This window comes from Mya arenaria, chromosome 9 (genome assembly GCF_026914265.1).
Source record: "Mya arenaria isolate MELC-2E11 chromosome 9, ASM2691426v1".
Lineage (NCBI taxonomy): Eukaryota > Metazoa > Mollusca > Bivalvia > Myida > Myidae > Mya > Mya arenaria.
The window spans coordinates 68134249-68157151 of NC_069130.1; the positions used below are offsets into that span (position 1 = coordinate 68134249).

General features: G+C 37.8%; 1 protein-coding gene and 1 long non-coding RNA gene across 2 annotated transcripts; both read right to left on the reverse strand.

Moving 5' to 3' along the window:
- Positions 1-2095: 2095 nt before the first annotated feature.
- On the reverse strand, positions 2096-16827 carry LOC128203540 (retinaldehyde-binding protein 1-like). The gene is made up of 8 exons (XM_052904994.1): positions 16590-16827; positions 9781-9930; positions 8891-9050; positions 8454-8515; positions 7886-8091; positions 6417-6527; positions 5911-6034; positions 2096-2617 (listed from the first exon to the last, which is right to left on the reverse strand). The coding sequence occupies exons 1-8, from the start codon at positions 16603-16605 to the stop codon at positions 2481-2483; spliced, it is 966 nt and encodes a 321-aa protein (XP_052760954.1). The 5' UTR covers positions 16606-16827; the 3' UTR covers positions 2096-2480.
- Positions 13326-16096, reverse strand: LOC128203541 (uncharacterized). The gene is made up of 3 exons (XR_008255971.1): positions 16008-16096; positions 15312-15382; positions 13326-14645 (listed from the first exon to the last, which is right to left on the reverse strand). It is a non-coding gene; the product is annotated as an uncharacterized LOC128203541 (long non-coding RNA).
- Positions 16828-22903: the final 6076 nt, after the last annotated feature.

Sequence of the window (22903 nt, forward strand, 5' to 3'; positions counted from 1 at the left end):
GGACAGACTTACACTCTTTTTAATGGTCTAAATAGATTAAAAAAGAACAATGTTGCCAATGGCTCAACACAATGGCACACGTAGTTGTTCACTTAAAAGCTTAAGTAGACTAGGAAATTCGGAGTTATATCAGAAATACGAATGATAGAATGTATTGGACAGTTTATTTGGTGTATAAAGAATGTTCGAATGAGGACGCGAAAAACTAAAAATAGGATATGATATGGTTACATACACAATACTTGAATAGCATATGTTGATAAAAAATGAAATACTATTATTATTCATGGACTTAAACAGATGTCAGACTGTGTTTGATTATATTAGAAAGAATGAACACTGGGTCTTGCGCGATGGCATACGGTAGCAGTTCGTCACAGACAGGGGGCAATTTCTATATAATGTATACTTAGTGTTTTCTGGTTCCTGTATTCCAAATCAAATGTTATACATGTTATACATGAACAATAACCAACTTTAAATTAAGTGTCGACAGTCAGGCTTGAAACGAGGCATGATTAAAGTGGTTGGCGTATATATCCTGGACAAACAACATTTGGGGAGAATCTGATTACCAAACAAAAGCTCGATTCATGCAGGAAACATAGACGAATAATACCATATTTCTATTTTAAGGAAACTTACCGCATGCATATTAATAGGCGAATACAATGTATAAAACAAGGTGATTTGAAATGTACACTTAACAAAACTTATAAATATACAGGTATAAATATGCTCATATCTCTGTAAATACTGGCCTGATTTGGCTGAAATTTTCAACAAATATTGCTTAGATATACGGTATGTTGTTTTATTTTTTACATTTCATAAACGATCAGATTTAAACACACAAAAACCAATAAATGTGATGACGCGTAAAATGTAAATGTCACAATACATAAAAAAAAGAGAATCTGCCACCCACGGTTGAATTTGACCAAGTCTAATAACGTGTGTGTCCACCCTGACTGTTGATCACAGCAATGCAGCGTCGATGCATCGACATGACATATCTGTGTACATAATTTTGCGGTGTGTCTTTACATCATAAAACTAACATAGTTTTTATTGACGGAAACCTCACCGCCGTGCGGTATCAACACGAAGTGTTTCAGACCGCGGTGTCTATGATGAGGAACAACAGGGGGTTACGTCTTCTGCAAGACGGTGCACCAGCGCACACCGCTAGAGCTACGGCCCAGTTTCTTCAAGCCAATAACGTAAACGTTATGGACTTACCTCCTAAATCACCAGATCTAAACATTATAGAAAACATATGGGATGAATTAAATCGCCGTGTCAGAAGAAATGGAAATGCGCCACAAACTATCGCCCAGCTGCGAGCAAAAATTGTTCAAGAGTGGGCCAACCTGCCCCAAAATTATGTACAAAGATATGTCATGTCAATGCGTCGACGCTGCATTGCTGTGATCAACAGTCAGGGTGGACACACACGTTATTAGTCTCTCTCTCTCTCTCTCTCTCTCTCTCTCTCTCTCTCTCTCTCTCTCTCAGCAATGTATTGACGTGGTGTGTTAAAATAACTTTGTTTGATATACTGCATGAAAGAGAACAACAGGTTCGCCATCAAAATTGACGGATCATTTGAGGTCATTAATATGAAATCAAATCAGTATCCTTGCTATTCATTTTATACCTGCTAGGAAATATGAATTAGTAAATTAAACATTTAGCTAGGAACATCAACACGGCACGTAACACATTTGCATGTGGTTATCCAGACTCCCATAGTAACAGCCAGCAATAACTTATTTTAGATACAGCGACCTTCATCTTTAAACGTCATCTACGAATTTTACCAATCGTGGACGGTGTACGCAGAGATCAATAGCCAAACGTCAAACGTATTGGGCGTCGCTATATGTCCCGATCGATTGCAAAAGCTTGTGTTTAAAACAAAGACAACCTGGGGACACTATGGCAGTTGCAATTGCGGCTGAATTGCTATTGTACATAGTTTGCAACGGACACCATAGTATGGTATATAAATACAGAATTGTAACTTAGTTGTTGTTTTCTTTTCATAATTGATGTACCTACGAAACTAATCAATTAACGGGTGATCGGGGAGCACGTTTGTTGGAATTTTATTTGGACATATATATATACATACATGTATACAGAATACTAACCACATTCAATAATAATTTAAACAACACGTAAGCCCGTTTGTTAGTACTGTATGTAGTCTGATTAATTCACAAATGCATTGTTCTTGAGTGGATACAACTAACATCAAACTAGTTCAATAGGCAGGCTGATCGAGGAAGCATCTCAATTAAAGCAATACAACATATCATCAAACACACTGTACTATTAAAGAATGAAATAAGGCTCATCTGTGTAGAAATCAAAACGGGTTAAATTGTTCAATACAAAAAAAGATTGCTATTACACTCGCTGAATGGGTCTATGTTGTAGGCGAGGGTAGATAAGCTCAACAGAACAATGTCTCGCTAGTCAGCAATTTTCCTGAACGACCCTCCCTCCTCGGTATGGTGATCTTTGATCTTGTCCACACCGTAATGTCCGCTGGAGAGATCACGGATGTACTCCAAAAACTCGGGCTTGCTCATGTCTTCTACCATTTCATCTGAAAAATGAGCGTAAATATCAGTCCCAAAGTTAGTCTTTGATTTTTTTTATCATTCGTAACAGATACAAGGATTTATTTGTTTTGCTATAGGCTACCAATGTCGTCTAGTTTGATGGCGTAAGGATCATTTGACAAACGTTAAATAAATGACATACACAGAGCTCAGGCATGTTCTACTGTTGTTTTTCGTGAGCGCATTGGAATACGCGGCAAACATATGTTCAAACACATAAGGACTGCCTGGATATCTTTCTCTGTTTCCGAAGTACATGGATCTCCAAACCGAACGCATGGTGACTAATTTCTATCACTTATTTTCTATCAGCTGTGTGTAACACTTATGTTCTATCAGTGTCATGATCTATAAGTAAGTAACACTTATGTTCTATCAGTGTGTAACACTTATGTTCTATCAGTGTGTAACATTTCTGCTCTATCAGTGTGTAACACTTATGCTCTATCAGTGTCTAACACTTCTGCTCTATCAGTGTGTAACACCTATGCTCTATCAGTGTGTAACACTTCTGCCCTATCAGTGTGTAACACTTATGTTCTATCAGTGTGTAACACTAATGTTCTATCAGTGCGTAACACTTATGTTCTATCAGTGTGTAACACTTATGTTCTACCAGTGTGTAACACTTATGTTCTATCAGTGTTAGACACTTATGTTATATCAGTGTGTAAGACTTATGCTCTATCAGTGTGTAACACTTATGTTCTATCAGTGTGTAACACTTATGTTCTATCAGTGTGTAACACTTATGTTCTATCAGTGTGTAACACTTATGTTCTATCAGTGTGTAACACTTATGTTCTATCAGTGTGTAACACTTATGTTCTATCAGTGTTAGACACTTATGTTATATCAGTGTGTAAGACTTATGCTCTATCAATGTGTAACACTAATGTTCTATCAGTGCGTAACACTTATGTTCTATCAGTGTGTAACACTTATGTTCTATCAGTGTGTAACACTTATGTTCTATCAGTGTGTAACACTTATGTTATATCATTGTGTAACACTTATGTTCTATCAGTGTGTAACACTTATGCTCTATCAGTGTGTAACACTAATGTTCTATCAGTGTTAGACACTTACTAGTATGTTCTATCAGTGTGTAACACTAATGCTCTATCAGTGTGTAACACTTATGCTCTACCAGTGTGTAACACTTATGCTCTATCAGTGTGTAACATTTATGCTCTACCAGTGTGTAACACTTAAGCTCTATCAGTGTGTAACACTAATGTTCTACCAGTGTGTAACACTTATGTTTTATCATTGTGTAACACTTATGTTCTACCAGTGTTACACACTTATGTTCTATCAGTGTGTAACACTTATGTTCTACCAGTGTGTTACACTTATGTTCTATCAGTGTGTAACACTTATGTTCTATCAGTGTGTAACACTAATGTTCTATCAGTGCGTAACACTTATGTTCTATCAGTGTGTAACACTTTTGTTCTATCAGTGTGTAACACTTATGTTATATCAGTGTGTAACACTTATGTTCTATCAGTGTGTAACACTTATGTTCTATTAGTGTGTAACACTTATGTTCTATCAGTGTTAGACACTTATGTTATATCAGTGTGTAAGACTTATGCTCTATCAGTGTGTAAAACTTAAGTTCTATCAATGTGTAACACTAATGTTCTATCAGTGCGTAACACTTATGTTCTATCAGTGTATAACACTTATGTTCTATCAGTGTGTAACACTTATGTTCTATCAGTGTGTAACACTTATGTTATATCATTGTGTAACACTTATGTTCTATCAGTGTGTAACACTTATGCTCTATCAGTGTGTAACACTAATGTTCTATCAGTGTTACACACTTACTAGTATGTTCTATCAGTGTGTAACACTAATGCTCTATCAGTGTGTAACACTAATGTTCTATCAGTGTAAGACACTTACTAGTATGTTCTATCAGTGTGTAACACTAATGCTCTATCAGTGTGTAACACTTATGCTCTACCAGTGTGTAACACTTATGCTCTATCAGTGTGTAACATTTATGCTCTACCAGTGTGTAACACTTAAGCTCTATCAGTGTGTAACACTAATGTTCTACCAGTGTGTAACACTTATGTTTTATCATTGTGTAACACTTATGTTCTACCAGTGTTACACACTTATGTTCTATCAGTGTGTAACACTTATGTTCTACCAGTGTGTAACACTTATGTTCTATCAGTGTGTAACACTTATGTTCTATCAGTGTGTAACACTAATGTTCTATCAGTGCGTAACACCTATGTTCTATCAGTGCGTAACACTTATGTTCTATCAGTGTGTAACACTTATGTTCTATCAGTGTGTAACACTTATGTTCTATCAGTGTGTAACACTTATGTTCTATCAGTGTGTAACACTTACGTTCTATCAGTGTGTAACACTTATGTTCTATCAGTGTGTAACACTAATGTTCTATCAGTGTGTAACTCTTATGTTCTATCAGTGTGTAACACTAATGCTCTATCAGTGTGTAACACTTATGCTCTACCAGTGTGTAACACTTATGCTCTATCAGTGTGTAACACTAATGTTCTACCAGTGTGTAACACTTATGTTTTATCAGTGTGTAACACTTATGTTCTACCAGTGTTACACACTTATGTTCTGTTAGTGTGTAACACTTATGTTCTATCAGTGTGTAACACTAATGTTCTATCAGTGTGATGCACTTATTCTCTATCAGCAAGTAACACTGATGTCCGATTATGCTTTGCAATACATGATATCAGAGCTGCGCCAAAAATCAATGCGTTTACATCAGTAACAGTATCTCATCGTTCATTTTATATACAGGTTTTATATACGATCTGGTTATATCATACGTCGAACATAGAATCTTACATGCTTCCTAAATAACACGGTCAAAGTGACAGTGTTTGGAAGAGGAGACACATTAAAACCTGTTCGTTGCAGCGTAAAGTATTATCAGACATCGGTGATACATATATTGTTTGTTTAGTTATATTGTGGAGACACTCTTGAAAAAGTGTGAATCGTTTCCTGGGAAGAAACCAGTTTTTTATGATGCTAAGAAAACTTCCCCCGGGTGGGGCTTGAACACATTTTATATACCGTTTGCATGAGAGGCAAACATCTTCACCACAAACCACTTTAATCCTTACACGTTTCTTGGAACATATTAATAAGATAATTGACTTTTACTGCCATGTATTCGATGTCACACAGCAACAACTCAAACTCAGCTATTAATCGAAACACTAAGAAAGACATGTTTTACAATCGTCTCAGCCTTGCCTACCGACAATTTCGGAATACGTCCCCGCTCTTGGTCCCTCGTAATCGTCCGGCAAATACTCGTTGGGGAAACATTCGTACCCAAGGTCTTTATAAAGCTTCACCATACTTTGGCCATGCAGATGAAACTGAAGCATTGATTACATGATTTGATTTTTGTTGTTACATAAAAAACAGACTTCCATCGACCATTACTCAGATTAGTTATGCTAATACTAGTAGTTTAAAAATACAAATCCTTTCTAACTAATAATTTATTGTGTATATGATAAAGATTCAATTGACAATAAAAAGTAAACGTCGTGAAGTTTTTTAAGACATCAATCAGAAATTTAACTAAATAATTCTAGGAGTTTTACATTTCATGTAACCCATACTAAAATTGCCTGTAATCAACATGAATGAAGCTGATCTATGAATGAAACAACATGTCTCATCTACGTTACCATTAAAGCTTTATGCAAAGATCCTAAAACACAATTGTAACAGTATACATATTATCACACACACCCTGTCTTTCATTTTCTGTGGTAGGAAAGGTTCCACAAAGGCATACACAAGGTCGAAGAAGTGGGGTTCGCGGTAACCGTTCATAGACTTCAATCGTATCGGTAGACCGTGCTGCAAAATGTAAAGGAATAAAGGAATTGCATAATGTGTTCAAATAAAGCTGACCTCTCGCAACACGGACGAATGCCTATACTGACACCTATGTTCAGATGTCTGGTGTCCTACGGTACTAAAATCAAATCAACATCCTTTATTCCCCATCAATGAACATATTCTCGAAATATATAGAAGTATCGGTAACATGAAATAAAAAACAAGCAATTATTACGCCGGCGCTAGTACTAGTAAATACAACACAACCCGAGGCTAGTCTATTTGATTAGATTGAAGTCAAGTGGATACACTTTTATTTCAGCAGTAAATTAAAAGTTATACAACTTGATTATAAGCGTTTTCAGATACACTTTTGTTTTAACAGTAAATAAGTAATAATATAAGATAGCTATATGATGTAGGCAGACGTTCATTGAAGAAGTAAAGCAGTACTGATAGTACTTGGTTATAAGTAGTGGACAGCAACTATCAAGTTTTAAACTTAAGGACTACCTTTAAATTCAATTGTAGTTACTTCCCTCCGATCAAAACCGTGTATCTCACTTTTGGACCAGTTCAAATATGTCGTAATTATAGAAAAAAAAACATATTCACTCATGACCTCGTCAGTCGTGAACATATGTTATATAATTCCAATCGTGAGCTAAAATACGATCAAACAATAAAATCAACACATCTGTATACATTTCAGCTTATTCGCACTATTTCACGAGTTGCGTAGCTATGAGTAAAAAATATCCTTAAACGGTTTAGAAGGTATAGTTTATGATATCTTACACTAAAACCAAAATGTCTTCTGTCTTATTATGTTCATATTAAGGATATTTAATGACAGTCAATTGTTGTGTTTTTAAAAAAAAATATAATCTCCGAACTGTTTCTTAGCCCTTTGTCCGCTGATGTTTTCTTTGGAAAAGAGAGGGGATTGCAATTTCAAAACAGTGAACACTATCAAATGATACATGTTTCAATAATAAGTATCTTCAACCCCATAGAAGGCACATACTAAGTTCCTGATATTGGTATTGCTTTTTGACCAAGAAGATTGTGTTCTACTCGAATGTCGTATCCGCAAAACTGAGAATCGACTATGACCTTCCGGATCGAAATGCAGTACTATTAACTCCTCGTTTATCTTGCATTACTGGTTTTAATCGACTTGAAGACATACTGTAACCGAATACAATACATTTGGCAATGCACCAAATTGCTTCCTGACGTCCTTTTAACATACCGCAGTTTTGCTTGGAATGTGGGCAGGCCTTTCTTTCAATGTGTATTGCTTGTAGGTTTAGGATGCCTATACAATAAAGAATTAATTTATGGCAGTATATATAAATGAAGCTGGTGCTTACATGGAAGTATTCAACGTACTCCTTCTTGAATTCCTTGTCCGCAAAAGTGTGGAACATTTGCAAAGTCATGTGGTGATAGTCCGTTACCATGACAACACCTTCCACCTGACAGCGTTCGTCCCACATCATCCAATCGTAAAATAGTGAAAATGTCCGATATAGTTTGTCCATTCCTACTTGCTTCAGAAGTGCAACGTCGAGATTTTCTGGAAAGGAATGTAGTGCACAACACTGTGTAGACAAAGGACAAAACGTCGACAAACATATTTAGAATACAATACAGGCAATTTAAGATGTATGTATGATTGAATTAAACATTCTTGTATGTGTATGCATAAATCAATATTTTGTCTTTGTATAGTTGCATCAAACATTTTTGTATACATAGTTTTGTCTATGTTTGATGGTATCATACATTATAGTTTACACATGTTGTCTGTGTATGATGGCTTCGTACGTTTGTTTTTGTTCGTGAGTTCATTATACAGTTTTTTTCACAGCCCATATCTATGATTGAAACCTGTCTATATGCATTGACACTAGAACTGGAATTGCGTAATATTCTGACCTATTTTTCCGAATATAACCCTCCTTCCATGTTTATCTCTCTGTCTAGGGCTGCAGACGATCCTGAAAGATTCAAGTATACAATTAGTAGAACGTTTTGACCGAGATTGCATGCAGTAAGAACGAGTTTTGGCCTCTTGTGAACATTGCAATCGTAGCACCGAGTGGTTCATGCACAGTAGAAGTCATCTTTCTCTATACAAAATGCTAAGGCAATGTAAAGATCAACTTCATGAGATGAAGCTGTGTTTTCTCGTGTCTTGAGTTGATTCTGTTATATTTCGATCCTTTAAGCACTAAAACCCATTGCAAACTATATAGCTGCTAGTTCTGACTGTGTAGTTTTCACTGTCATATTTGGAACTGTCCAAATCTGTATGAAATAGTTTGATAACGTAGACACCCTCCATTTTAAAGACTCTATATTTAAGAACGTACCCCAATTTGAGGACCTTTTTAACAATTTCATTTGTAGGATCCTCTCCCGTAAACCATGTCGGTCGCCTTGTCCTCACGGTCCAAAAATGTTCAAGGGCCTTCCGCGCCTCCAACTCACTGAACTTACGGAACCGAAGGAACCGCAACAGGAACTTGTAATCTAAACAAATATCGTTGAAAGGCAACTTTTACTATGCTAAATACATACACGTGCTCAGTACAATTCACCCAAGACAATATGGAACGAACAATTGGTATGCTCACAACATAACTCAGTGCTCAGTATTGTGTCATACATGTTAAACTGTTATCACCAGGAAGTCCTCGTATTTGAATGTTTGCGGACACCACATTATCGTGGGCAGACTGTAATGATTAAATGTAAGTATGCACTTAATGTTATCCTGCACTGTTCTGACCTGTTTATCATTTATTATGTTATTTTTGGCAGACTGAATATTGGTCCATAAATAACCCTTGGCCTGCTATACTAGTATATGATTTTGCTACATGCACTGAAATCTAAGAAAATCGCGTATTCATTCATTTGTATGAAATTTATTGGCCATTGAAATATTATCGGTGCATTCAGACGTTAAAATCCATGAGCTTGAATCTATTTAACGTTTGATATATAATGACTACATGTTAATAAATTTACGAGTTTGATAATAATATATTTTCTTCCTTGTTGTTTTATATGTATATCACCACGGCGTGCTATAAAGGTATAAACATGCCTAGGCTTTCAATATTGTGCAATAAATGCTATAAAGCGGACCCTTACGGCCACAATATGTTTGTCATTAAATAGTCACATAATAGTCTGTCGTGGTAGAAACCCACACATTACAATCATTTGAAAACAAAACTACGACCAGCCATCATACCCGTTGGTGTTTTTAACCATTTTTGTTCGTGAATCCACTGTCTGAATGTCTGAACAGCTATCAACGTGTCAGCCTCGTTGCGTTCATGCAGCTCGTCGTGACATATCTTTTTACTGGCATCGTCCAAAGGGCTCACGTACTTTGAGTCACCTGAATAGATAAAGGCTTGCAATATATTTTCACGACATATTCTTGAGTTATTGTTTCACATGTATTTCGTGTTTGAACAATAAAGCTGTTTAAGTGTTGAGTATTGCTTTGCTCGTCCACTAAGTCGCTAAACAGTTGGTAGTGTTACTTATGGTGTAAACGTTTTGATTTCGAACGTTTGTACGACATTGTAATTGTCCAAATGCATAAGAGCCAAATTATAAGAAAAGCTGCATTGAAGATTTGATTTATCAAATATTTAATTCATTGTCTAATTACTGACTGTACCTTCCAAAGGCCATGTTATATATAATGTATAATGTACACTATTGAATCGCTGTCTTGTAGCCCCACAATACATGTTCTCAGTATACGGCCATTGTCTAAAACCGACAGGATAGTCTGCCCTTGGTATAAGTTAAAGGCATTGGCACTTTTATCTTCCAAGGTCATTTCTCGTATTATATCACCCGACAAAAAGCACGTTTTAACATTAATATATAGGAATAACTATCCTAATGTAGTGGCAATAATTGACGTTTTATCACACTTTAGAAATACCGTATTAAAGGAAATTGTCCTTTCTAGGGTCCAATTCTTGGTCCGAAAATTAATTTACTCCTTTATTAAATCCTAAACTCTTAATACCTAAAACCATTTATCGACAATATTTAACCATCTCCTTTACATTGTGTCCATTGTGGTGGCAATTCTTTAAACCTAATTGGTGAGCTTTAAATATCGCCATGTTCATGAGTTATTCTCCTAAAAATTATTTCATTACTCCGTCATTTTCTACGTATTTTTATGTTTAGTAGGTAGAACCTTGACCAATAGTGTCCAATTGAGGTTTTGAGTAAACCGGCGAAAAAACACAACACAAACACTACAACACATTATTTATTGATAGGCTGGAACATTTTGACAAGAAAACAAATAAAATAAACTCTGACGTAGTATTGGCTCAACTCTTAATTACAGCAAATAATTTGCAAATAATGTATATTTTACTCTTGAAAAAGATTGAACCTCAAGTTTCAAAACTTTGTTAGCCTTCCCAAACCTTTGTGTGTAGTTGAATGCACTTCAATTGGAAAACGACTCCTTACCCTTCATGTTCAGTTTTCTTTCATTGAAATACATTTTGACCAAATCATTGTCGGCATAAATTGATGAGTTCCTTTGAGTCATGACATGGAACCAACCTGATACATGTATATATATGCGTAGCCGCTAAACCAATTGTGAGGCTTTCCGGTGAAATGGTTACTGGAATATTATATATTTGTAAACTGTATATTGATGAACGAAAACCAAACATTAACTGACAAATGTACTCTTTTGTTAACTCAAACCCAAAAGGAGTCAATTTCCAATAGTGTTACTTACGCTTTCCGGCACTTTTGGAACATTAAAAACAACAAAAAACAGAGCTCGATTTTAAAATTTTCATGACATTCCATCCTCGAAACAAGCATTATGTTGACATTTGAGATGATATAGTTATTCAAATTGTCTGGCAGTATAAAACGTGAATGAGTTATTCTTAAATAAGGCTCATAGTTTATCTACAATTAATCTATTTGAAAGCAATTCGGTCATGATTTCGATCACAAATATTACATTAGCTTTTGAAAGACAATGCTGAGAAATTGTAAACCCATACTTTGATATTTTTAGTTTCTGTTATTGATTACTAATCATTTATAAAATACTATTCGTTTTTATATTCCTTATGTATGTATAGTTTCTTTTTCAAGGTCATTGAATTTTGCAGCGCTTTGCCACAGGCAGTGATTTTTACAACTTACATGCGTACAATCGATCCATGTGCGGTTTCAAATTACGGTTTGCAGGTTTATTGTATACACACTTGAACCGCAATCGTAACAACTCGGCCATCTCCGGCAAGCTTCGAGATAGACCTCGTAAATAGTAGTAAGGATATACGAAAGTGCGATGCGGCTGCCGGCGATTAACACCGTTTTCAATCCGCGTAAAGAAGGCCCATTGTAACAACAAGGAAATGGATTGTGTTAAATTAAATGTGCTTGTTTAAGAGAAAATATTTATTGTAACCTCAAAAAATGTTCGTTTAATGAATATTTATATGTTTTCTTATAGTTGAAGCACTCTATTTCCTCTAGAAAACTCGTGAGCACACAGAAAATGTACTTGACAGTCATTGAAATGATATCATACGGTTCATGGCATGCATGAATCATTACATCGGATTAAATGCATGCATGGACTAAATGTCAACAATTTCTCAACAGTTATAGGAATACCCTATGAAATGTAAGTTTTAAGTCATACTTTGCCGTGTTATTTTTCACACCATGCCTTGCCATTAAAACAACATTACTATTCTGTAAAATCATTGATTGCATTGTGCAGACTTTTGTGGATTGTGGTAGGATGGGTGTGAGCTTGGCACCCAGTCAGCTTTACCAGCTGAAATCTATGCATGCCTTTACTTCAGCATTATTGGGTTTGGGCTGCAGATTTTTTTTGTGTAAACAGTTCTGTGGGGTTGAGGTGGGGCGGTGACTATCCACGCAGTAAGCTCAATTGTTAGAGTACCAATACAACGTTCATGTGGATATGCACCAGACAATTGTAACCACGGCCTCCCAAGGTCTAGGGAATAGTGGGGACTTTGACTTTCAGTACAGCCAACCCCGGCTAAAATCCCCACCCTGCGCCGACGATCCAATGGCAAAATCCCTGCCAAATGCCCCCACATCCCAGGGACTCTAGGTAAGGGCCTCTATATTTTAAGCGAAGATAAAACCACCACATTCAACCAGCACTGCAGGGCCACCTGATAGGTAAAAACACAGCCCATTTCCCCTGGTTAACCCCAGTATTCCCCCGGACCTGGGGTGGGGTGGTGGGTTACAATTGACTGGTGCACTAAGTTGACAGATCTTGTCTTAAAATTGTATTTGTTCAAGGCAGATCATGCTTCACTTTACCTCCTAGGCTGTGGATAAAACCCACTCATTAGAAGTTTCCTGACACATTATACTTGTCTAAATCTATAATTATTAGTCTCAATATCTTTGAGTAAATTGTCATTTTTTATTAAAAACAACAACACCAAAAGAGTAACTGATAAGATACTCACCTGATTTATATTTTTGTAAATAAAACCCTTAAACAAATATTTAGCCAGGTTACTAAGCTTTTCAGCAATGTATACCAGACTTTTTTCAATAATGCTTAATCTATTTTGAATAATTAGCCTTTAGATCACTCTTCACCAAATAACTCTTTTATGTCCAACTCAATAAAATGCAAACAAGAATAATTACAGTTTGGATCAACATGTCTCTTAATTTTATTTTTAATATTAGTCAAGTAATAACAGAGCCATGTGTATGCAATCCAATGTAAAACTAATGATAAATAAGGTTTTGCTCCCATTTTTACTTTCATTTCTGTGCCAAGCCCTTTTAAGTGCATTGAGTCTTTTGGGAGACTTCACAATATTTCTGGCGCTTAATCCCCACATATGGCTTTAAGTTGCCATACAAATTTAAGTCTTCATTACAAAATATACTGTATGTCTCCACTTTAACCATAAACACACAATGAGAGGACTATTTAAAGCATTACCATGTGTCAGAATTATAGATCTTTCTTTACATTTTATTTGTCTAATTGTATTACCGGTCTCTTTAGCAATATCCTTGTGCCTCTTTGAGTACTTGGCTTGACAGTTTGGTTTTTAATACATTGTTTTGAATGTTTTATTTGTACACAACAATGATGATGATGATGATGATGATGACACTATGCTATGCCAAAACCTCAACACATTTTCTTTAAACAAAAAAGGACAGTCATTCAGAATAACTTTTATTACATCAGTTGAGAAAATAAACTCATACAATCAACGAAATAAACATGCATCTGTAAAATCAAAGGTCATGTTATGTGTTCTTTAAATTCAACTTAATAAAGAAAATAAATATTGGTTGCAGTAAGCAATGCGCATCACTTCTAATAAACATTCCAACAGACTGATAAATAAATCAACACAAATGGAAAAACTGTTTGCAAGTCAGCTAGTATCTTATTTTATGCCTTATCAGATTGCTATGCAAGCTGGAAGCTTACAAAATCACTCTTAAGTCTGTTGCCTAAGAAGAAACAAGTATGGACATCCTTTTCCTGAGGTCAAGAGAAAGTATCTTGGAGGTCTTGAACTCACAACCTTGAATTTGGGGCTTATCCTCTAGACCACTTTCACCTTTTCACATTTTAAAGAGCCCAGTTTACAATATGGCATTTGCAAGGATGTGCCCTATTAACAGATTTTCTGAAGTCTTAAAAATTGAACTGAACAAAATAGTTCTCCTTTATTTGGTCTGCCGATGCCATCTGTTTCTGTTTTTGTAGTTATCTTTCCTCCATTATATAGGAAAACCACTTAAAGCATATATAAATCCTTTACCATTTTACCCTTTTAAAATATATGTTCGGATTTATTTAATTATCACGGACCAACAGATGACTTTTATCTTCAACTTCACATCAGTATGTAAGTCATCAAATATTTGAAATGACAAGATGTTCCACTGAACGCTTTGTTTCCATCTTGCACTCATTTTTCCAAGGTATGCGTTGCAGTTGTGTTAGATGATTTCCATGCATTGCAGGTCAATCCTCATACAATGGCATTTTTGATTACATTCGGAGTCCAGTGCCTGAAATAGAAAACAGAAAATACAACAATAATAGGAATTATATTTTCAGATCAATTATTTTAAAAGCCTGTACAACAACAGAAAAGTATTCACAAAACATGAAGTGCAACACCAATTTAAAGCTGCATCCTCACAGTTTTACTGTTCTGACACCTTTTTTATTTTTATCTTTAAACGAGCCAATTGGCAATTATTGTGCAAATGTATGGAAACCAGTGATATTAGACTGCTGACATAATATCAGATCACAGTCTTTCATATACAAGTTTGAAAATTTGGTAAAAATTCCTCCAACTAGTCATATAAGGTCACACATAATAGAACAGATTTCAATTGTTTGGAAAAAAAAATTTTTGCTATTGCTTTAAGCCATATAATTAATTATATGTGTAAATTTAATTTAATTACTCCTTTGGGCTTTTGAAGAATGACCAAGAAGAACTGTCAATCTGTGAGAGAGCAGCTTTTAGCTCTGGACTACTGGTAAATTAAAAAATATGAAATGAAATTGTTATCATGTTTAAATTCATCTACAATGTTGATATTTTAATATTGTCAATCCTTGTTGGTTAATTGTACAAACATGCAGGTACTTTTGGGCTTAAACCAATAGGATACTTGACTGTTAAATTATTGTCCGAATTTCGAAAATAGCACAATCATTACCTCATCTGCCTTTTTTCATTAGAAGAAGCCAGGAATCAGAGTCAGCTGTACCCCTGGTACCATACTCTTCTCTGAAAATGACAATAAGATTAAAATTTAAATGTCTGCATTTCATTGGCACAGTAAAAATGTCAGCATTTTTCAATGTTTCTGCATCACCGCCACTGGTGGATATCATAGAATTTAGTCTTGAAAGAAATGTATGCTGGTTTATGCGTTCAAACTCATTTTGTTAAACCAATAGAATGAAGATCTAATTTATTTAGAGAACTATATAAGTGAGCAGGCTGAGGCATTCAATTGTGCCATTACATTAAGTTGTTCCATACCAACACTCACGGACATATAAACCATACATCCTTGGCTAAAAGAATGTAAATTTTAATTATAAAAAATGAAAGTTAATGATATGAAATGTATGAGATAAATACACTGAGAAAGAAAGTCTAACCTATTATCGATGTAAGTCAAGTCAGATTCAGACTTATTTGTTATTAAAAAAAATCAAATAGAGTATTTGTTTTTTTATTTTTTGCCACTGATCACTGGAGCATCAAAATTGTTATTTACTATATTAGAATCTGTCAAATGAAAGAAGACTTTACCCCACCCACTATGAATTAATGACATTTCCAATTAGTTTCTCATTAGGGCTCTTTTAAAACTATTTTTATATTTTATTAAAATAACACTTACACACAAATAAGTGGTAAAAGTTCGCTCCTCATTCTGTCTTTGGACTAACATATCTCTTGGTTGTTTGAACATCTTCTTGGTCGGCCATGATGGACTATTTTCTTACGACCCGTATTATATCCGAGGCCATATCTTGATACTAGCCGAGGAGTTCCGATTGACTTGAACCGCTGAATTATTGCACTTCACTACTGTATGCACCGGCCGAGTTTTACTTCCGCCTTTTGATTGTTTAAGTATATGTCGAAAATATCAATATCATTCATTTTCATACTAAATGAAATATTTTTGTTATTTAACGCATAAGTGTGCGATATAAACTCTCTTTTCCAACAATCTGAGTAAATATCCCCTACATTTTCAGTGAATGACTGTATGCTTAGTCTTATGGACCAAAATGAGGTCTTACGAAACTAATGTAGTTCTTACATTTAGTATATATATTTTCATTTCGAAAGTACCAACCTATTAGGATGTACTATTCAAAAAGTTTTACCTACTGTTTGTACATGACAGCCTAGAGAAGGAATTACAATATGTATAGCTAAATATTAGTAGACTTTCCAAAAAATAATGACATACCTTCTTCGCTAGCCATTTCTTCCTGTTCTTAGTTCAAACTGCACACTTAAACCTTCTTTCGTACGCTTATACAGTCCGTTGTTGCGCTTTATCTTAGCTAGTTTTATTTTTTGCTTTCAAAAAGCCAATGTCAAGGATTGTATGACTGCCTGGTACAAACGTGGTTTAATTTATTATCTACACGTTCAAATAATCTAGCCGTAAATCTTCCATGTGATATCGTTATGTTCATTTACTGCAGTATTAGTGATATCAAATTACATTTTCAGAACAAATTGAAAAACATTATCGAGTTGATAAGTTCAAACATGATGAAATTTAAAACGATGATTATAAAAAAGAGATAAAATAAATACACCGCAAAATTATTGCGCATGTCTATGAGACCATATACACTGCACCGAGGTTGATACAGTCGAACCTCGCTATGTCGACGTTGGATAAGTCGACTTTCCGGTTATGTCGACTTTTTTCCGGTCCCGATTTTATTCCTTCTTATTCTATATAAAATATATCTGTTTGTGATTTTTGATTTTTTTATCTCGACTTTTTCGCTATGTCGACCTCGTTTTTCAGTCCCAGTGGTCAAATTTCACAAATTTCCTATGTTCTTTATGTCGAACTGTAGATCGAGACGTAGATGTGAAAATATTCTTGACGGTTGGCGGCATGTCGCAAAATACCGTGCGTTTCAATATAACAAACTGTCATAATTGGGGGGATACAAAAATGTAATTGGTAAGTGCGAATAATTAAAGTTGTTTGTTTATGTATTTATTTAAAGAGACATTTATTGCTCAAGCTCTTTGATATTGTATAAAACATGAACATTTTATTGATTAGATATCAATCCCGAATGGGAACAGAAAGAATAAGTTCAAAATGCCAAATGTTAGTTCCACTGCTCTGGTCGACCAATTCAGAGAAGGACCCGGTATAAAATCTTACAATGTACAGATGTATGCAATTGTGGTTTTATATGTGTTTTGTGTGATCCATAAACGTAAAAGAAATAAATTTGACACAAATAATTCTTCTTTTGCTTCACTTTATTTTTCAATAATTAGTTTGCTGTTTTCATGACGAAAATATTTAACAAGACCGTTCAATTGTGGATGTAAACATCGTACAATTCAACTCAAACGTGTTGGGATTGGTGATTTTTTTGTAATTCGGATGAGTCGACTTTTCGTTATCTCGACTTTTTCCACTAGGTCCCGAAAAAGTCGAAATAACGAGGTTAATGTAACAATTCGACCCAGGACTCGGGGACCATATACACTGCACCGAGGTTGATACATAGTTTCCTAGGGTTAATGTAACAATTCGACCCAGAACTCGGGGACCATATCCACGGCACCGAGGTTGATATATACTTTCCTAGGGTTAATGTAACAATTCGACCCAGGACTCGGGGACCATATCCACGGCACCGAGGTTGATACATACTTTCCTAGGGTTAATGTAACAATTCGATCCAGGTCTCGCGGACCATATCCACGGCACCGAGGTTGATACATACTTTCCTAGGGTTAATGTAACAATTCGACCCAGGACTCGGGGACCATAACCACGACACCGAGGTTGATACATACTTTCCTAGGGTTAATGTAACAATTCTACCCAGGAATCGGGGACCATATCCACGACACCGAGGTTGATATATACTTTCCAAGGGTTAATGTAACAATTCGACCCAGGACTCGGGGATCATAACCACGACACCGAGGTTGATAATACTTTCCTAGGGTTAATGTAACAATTCGACCCAGGACTCGGGGATCATAACCACGACACCGAGGTTGATACATACTTTCCTAGGGTTAATGTAACAATTCTACCCAGGAATCGGGGACCATATCCACGTCACCGAGGTTGATACATACTTTCCTAGTGGTTATGTAGCAATTCGACCCAGGACTCGGGGACCATATCCACGGCACCGAGGTTGATACATATTTTTCTAGGGTTAATGTATCAATTCGACCCAGGTCTCGGGGGCCATATCCACGGCACCGAGGTTGATAATACTTTCCTAGGGTTAATGTAACAACTTGACCCAGGACTCGGGGACCATATCCACGGCACCGAGGTTGATACATACTTTCCTAGGGTTAATGTAACAACTTGACCCAGGACTCGGAGACCATATCCACGGCACCGAGGTTGATAATACTTTCCTAGGGTTAATGTAACAATTCGACCCAGGACTCGGGGATCATAACCACGACACCGAGGTTGATACATACTTTCCTAGGGATTATGTAGCAATTCGACCCAGGACTCGGGGACCATATCCACGGCACCGAGGTTGATACATACTTTCCTAGGGTTAATGTAACAATTCGACCCAGGACTCGGGGACCATATACACGACACCGAGGTTGATATATACTTTCCTAGGGTTAATGTAACAATTCGACCCAGGTCTCGGGGACCATATCCACGTCACCGAGGTTGATACATACTTTCCTAGTGGTTATGTAGCAATTCGACCCAGGACTCGGGGACCATATCCACGGCACCGAGGTTGATACATATTTTTCTAGGGTTAATGTATCAATTCGACCCAGGTCTCGGGGGCCATATCCACGGCACCGAGGTTGATACATACTTTCCTAGGGTTAATGTAACAACTTGACCCAGGACTCGGGGACCATATCCACGGCACCGAGGTTGATACATACTTTCCTAGGGTTAATGTAACAACTTGACCCAAGACTCGGGGACCATATCCACGACACCGAGGTTGATACATACTTTCCTAGGGTTAATGTAACAACTTGACCCAAGACTCGGGGACCATATCCACGGCACCGAGGTTGATACATACTTTCCTAGGGTTAATGTAACAACTTGACCCAGGTCTCGGGGGCCATATCCACGGCACCGAGGTTGATACATACTTTCCTAGGGTTAATGTAACAACTTGACCCAGGTCTCGGGGGCCATATCCACGACACCGAGGTTGATACATACTTTCCTAGGGTTAATGTAAAAATTCGATCCAGGTCTCGGGGACCATAACCACGACACCGAGGTTGATACGTACTTTCCTAGTGGTTATGTAACAACTCTACCAAGGACTCGAGGACCATATCCACGGCACCTAGGTTGATACATACTTTCCTAGTGGTTATGTAACAACTCTACCAAGGACTCGGGGACCATATCTACGGCTACGAGGTTGATACATACTTTCCTAGGGTTAATGTAACAATTCGACCCAGGACTCGGGGACCATATCCATGACACCGAGGTTGATACATACTTTCCTAGGGTTAATGTAACAATTCGACCCAGGTCTCGCGGACCATATCCACGACACCGAGGTTGATATATACTTTCCTAGGGTTAATGTAACAATTCGACCCAGGTCTCGGGGACCATATCCACGTCACCGAGGTTGATACATACTTTCCTATGGTTAATGTAACAATTCGACCCAGGACTCGGGGACCATAACCACGACACCGAGGTTGATACATACTTTCCTAGGGTTAATGTAACAATTCTACCCAGGAATCGGGGACCATATCCACGACACCGACGTTGATATATACTTTCCAAGGGTTAATGTAACAATTCGACCCAGGACTCGGGGATCATAACCACGACACCGAGGTTGATAATACTTTCCTAGGGTTAATGTAACAATTCGACCCAGGACTCGGGGATCATAACCACGACACCGAGGTTGATATATACTTTCCTAGGGATTATGTAGCAATTCGACCCAGGACTCGGGGACAATATCCACGGCACCGAGGTTGATACATACTTTCCTAGGGTTAATGTAACAATTCGACCCAGGTCTCGGGGACCATATCCACGTCACCGAGGTTGATACATACTTTCCTAGTGGTTATGTAGCAATTCGACCCAGGACTCGGGGACCATATCCACGGCACCGAGGTTGATACATATTTTTCTAGGGTTAATGTATCAATTCGACCCAGGTCTCGGGGGCCATATCCACGGCACCGAGGTTGATACATACTTTCCTAGGGTTAATGTAACAACTTGACCCAGGACTCGGGGACCATATCCACGGCACCGAGGTTGATACATACTTTCCTAGGGTTAATGTAACAATTCGACCCAGGACTCGGGGACCATATCCACGGCACCGAGGTTGATACATACTTTCCTAGGGTTAATGTAACAATTCGACCCAGGACTCGGAGACCATATCCACGGCACCGAGGTTGATACATACTTTCCTAGGGTTAATGTAACAACTTGACCCAGGTCTCGGGGACCATATCCACGGCACCTAGGTTGATAATACTTTCCTAGGGTTAATGTAACAACTTGACCCAGGTCTCGGGGGCCATATCCACGGCACCGAGGTTGATACATACTTTCCAAGGGTTAATGTAACAACTTGACCCAGGTCTCGGGGGCCATATCCACGGAACCGAGGTTGATACATACTTTCCTAGGGTTAATGTAACAACTTGACCCAAGACTCGGGGACCATATCCACGGCACCGAGGTTGATACATACTTTCCTAGGGTTAATGTAACAACTTGACCCAAGACTCGGGGACCATATCCATGGCATCGAGGTTGATACATACTTTCCTAGGGTTAATGTAACAATTCGACCCAGGACTCGGGGACCATATCCAGTGCACCGAGGTTGATACATGCTTTCCTAGGGTTAATTTAACAATTCGACACTGTGCTCGGGGACCATATCCATGACACCGAGGTTGATACATACTTTCCTAGGGTTAATGTAACAATTCGATCCAGGTCTCGGGGACCATAACCACGACACCGAGGTTGATACGTACTTTCCTAGTGGTTATGTAACAACTCTACCAAGGACTCGAGGACCATATCCACGGCACCGAGGTTGATACATACTTTCCTAGTGGTTATGTAACAACTCTACCAAGGACTCGGGGACCATATCTACGGCTACGAGGTTGATACATACTTTCCTAGGGTAAATGTAACAATTCAAGCCAGGACTCGGCGACCATATCCACGGCACCGAGGTTGATACATACTTTCCTAGGGTTTATATCACAATTCGACCCAGGACTCGGGGACCATATACACTGCACCGAGGTTGATACATTCTTTCCTAGGGTTAATGTAACAATTCGACCCAGGACTCGGGGACCATATCCACGGCACCGAGGTTGATACATACTTTCTTAGGGTTAATGTAACAATTCGACCCAGGTCTCGGGGACCATATCCACGTCACCGAGGTTGATACATATTTTCCTAGGGGTTATGTAGCAATTCGACCCAGGTCTCAGGGACCATATCCACGGCACCGAGGTTGATATATACTTTCCTAGGGGTTAATGTAATAATTCAACCCAGGACTCGGGGACCATATCCACGGCACCGAGGTTGATACATACTTTCCTAGGGTTAATGTATCAATTCGACCCAGGTCTTGGGGGCCATATCCACGGCACCGAGGTTGATACAAACTTTCCTAGGTTTTATGTAACAACTTGACCCAGGACTCGGGGACCATATCCACGACACCGAGGTTGATACATACTTTCCAAGGGTTAATGTAACAACTTGACCCAGGACTCGGAGACCATATCCACGGCACCGCGTTGATACATACTTTCCTAGGGTTAATGTAACAACTTGACCCAGAACTCGGGGACCATTACCACGGCACCGAGGTTGATAATACTTTCCTAGGGTTAATGTAACAACTTGACCCAGAACTCGGGGACCATAACCACGACACTGAGGTTGATAATACTTTCCTAGGGTTATATATAAATTAGATCCAGGACTCGGGCACCATATCCACGGCACCGAGGTTGATACTACTTTCCCAGGGGATATGAAACAACTCTACCCTGTACTCAGGGACCATATCCACGGCACCAAGGTTGATAATACTTTCGCAGGGGATATGAAACAACTCTACCCTGTACTCGGGGACCATATCCACGGCACCAAGGTTGATACATACTTCCCAAGGGGATATGAAACAACTCCAACCTATACTCGGGGACCATATCCACTGCACCGAGGTTGATATATACTTTCCCAGGGGATATGAAACAACTCTATCCTGTGCTCGGGGACCATATACACGGCACAAAGGTTGATTCATACTTTCCTTCGGTTAATGTAACAATTCGACCCTGTACTCGGGGACCATATCCACGACACCGAGGTTGATACATACTTTCCTAGGGTTTAATGTAACAACTTGACCCAAGACTCGGGGACCATATCCACGACACCGAGGTTGATACATACTTTCCTAGGGTTTAATGTAACAATTCTACCCAGGAATCGGGGACCATATCCACGGC

What these genes read in the sequence shown, in the direction of transcription:
- LOC128203540 (XM_052904994.1), bottom strand. An exon ending in AAAAAGGTCCTCAAATTGGG is followed by an intron (nt 8,516 to 8,890) that starts GTACGTTCTTAA and finishes TGAATCTTTCAG; the next exon opens with GATCGTCTGCAGCCCTAGAC. An exon ending in CACAGAAAATGAAAGACAGG is followed by an intron (nt 6,035 to 6,416) that starts GTGTGTGTGATA and finishes TCAATGCTTCAG; the next exon opens with TTTCATCTGCATGGCCAAAG.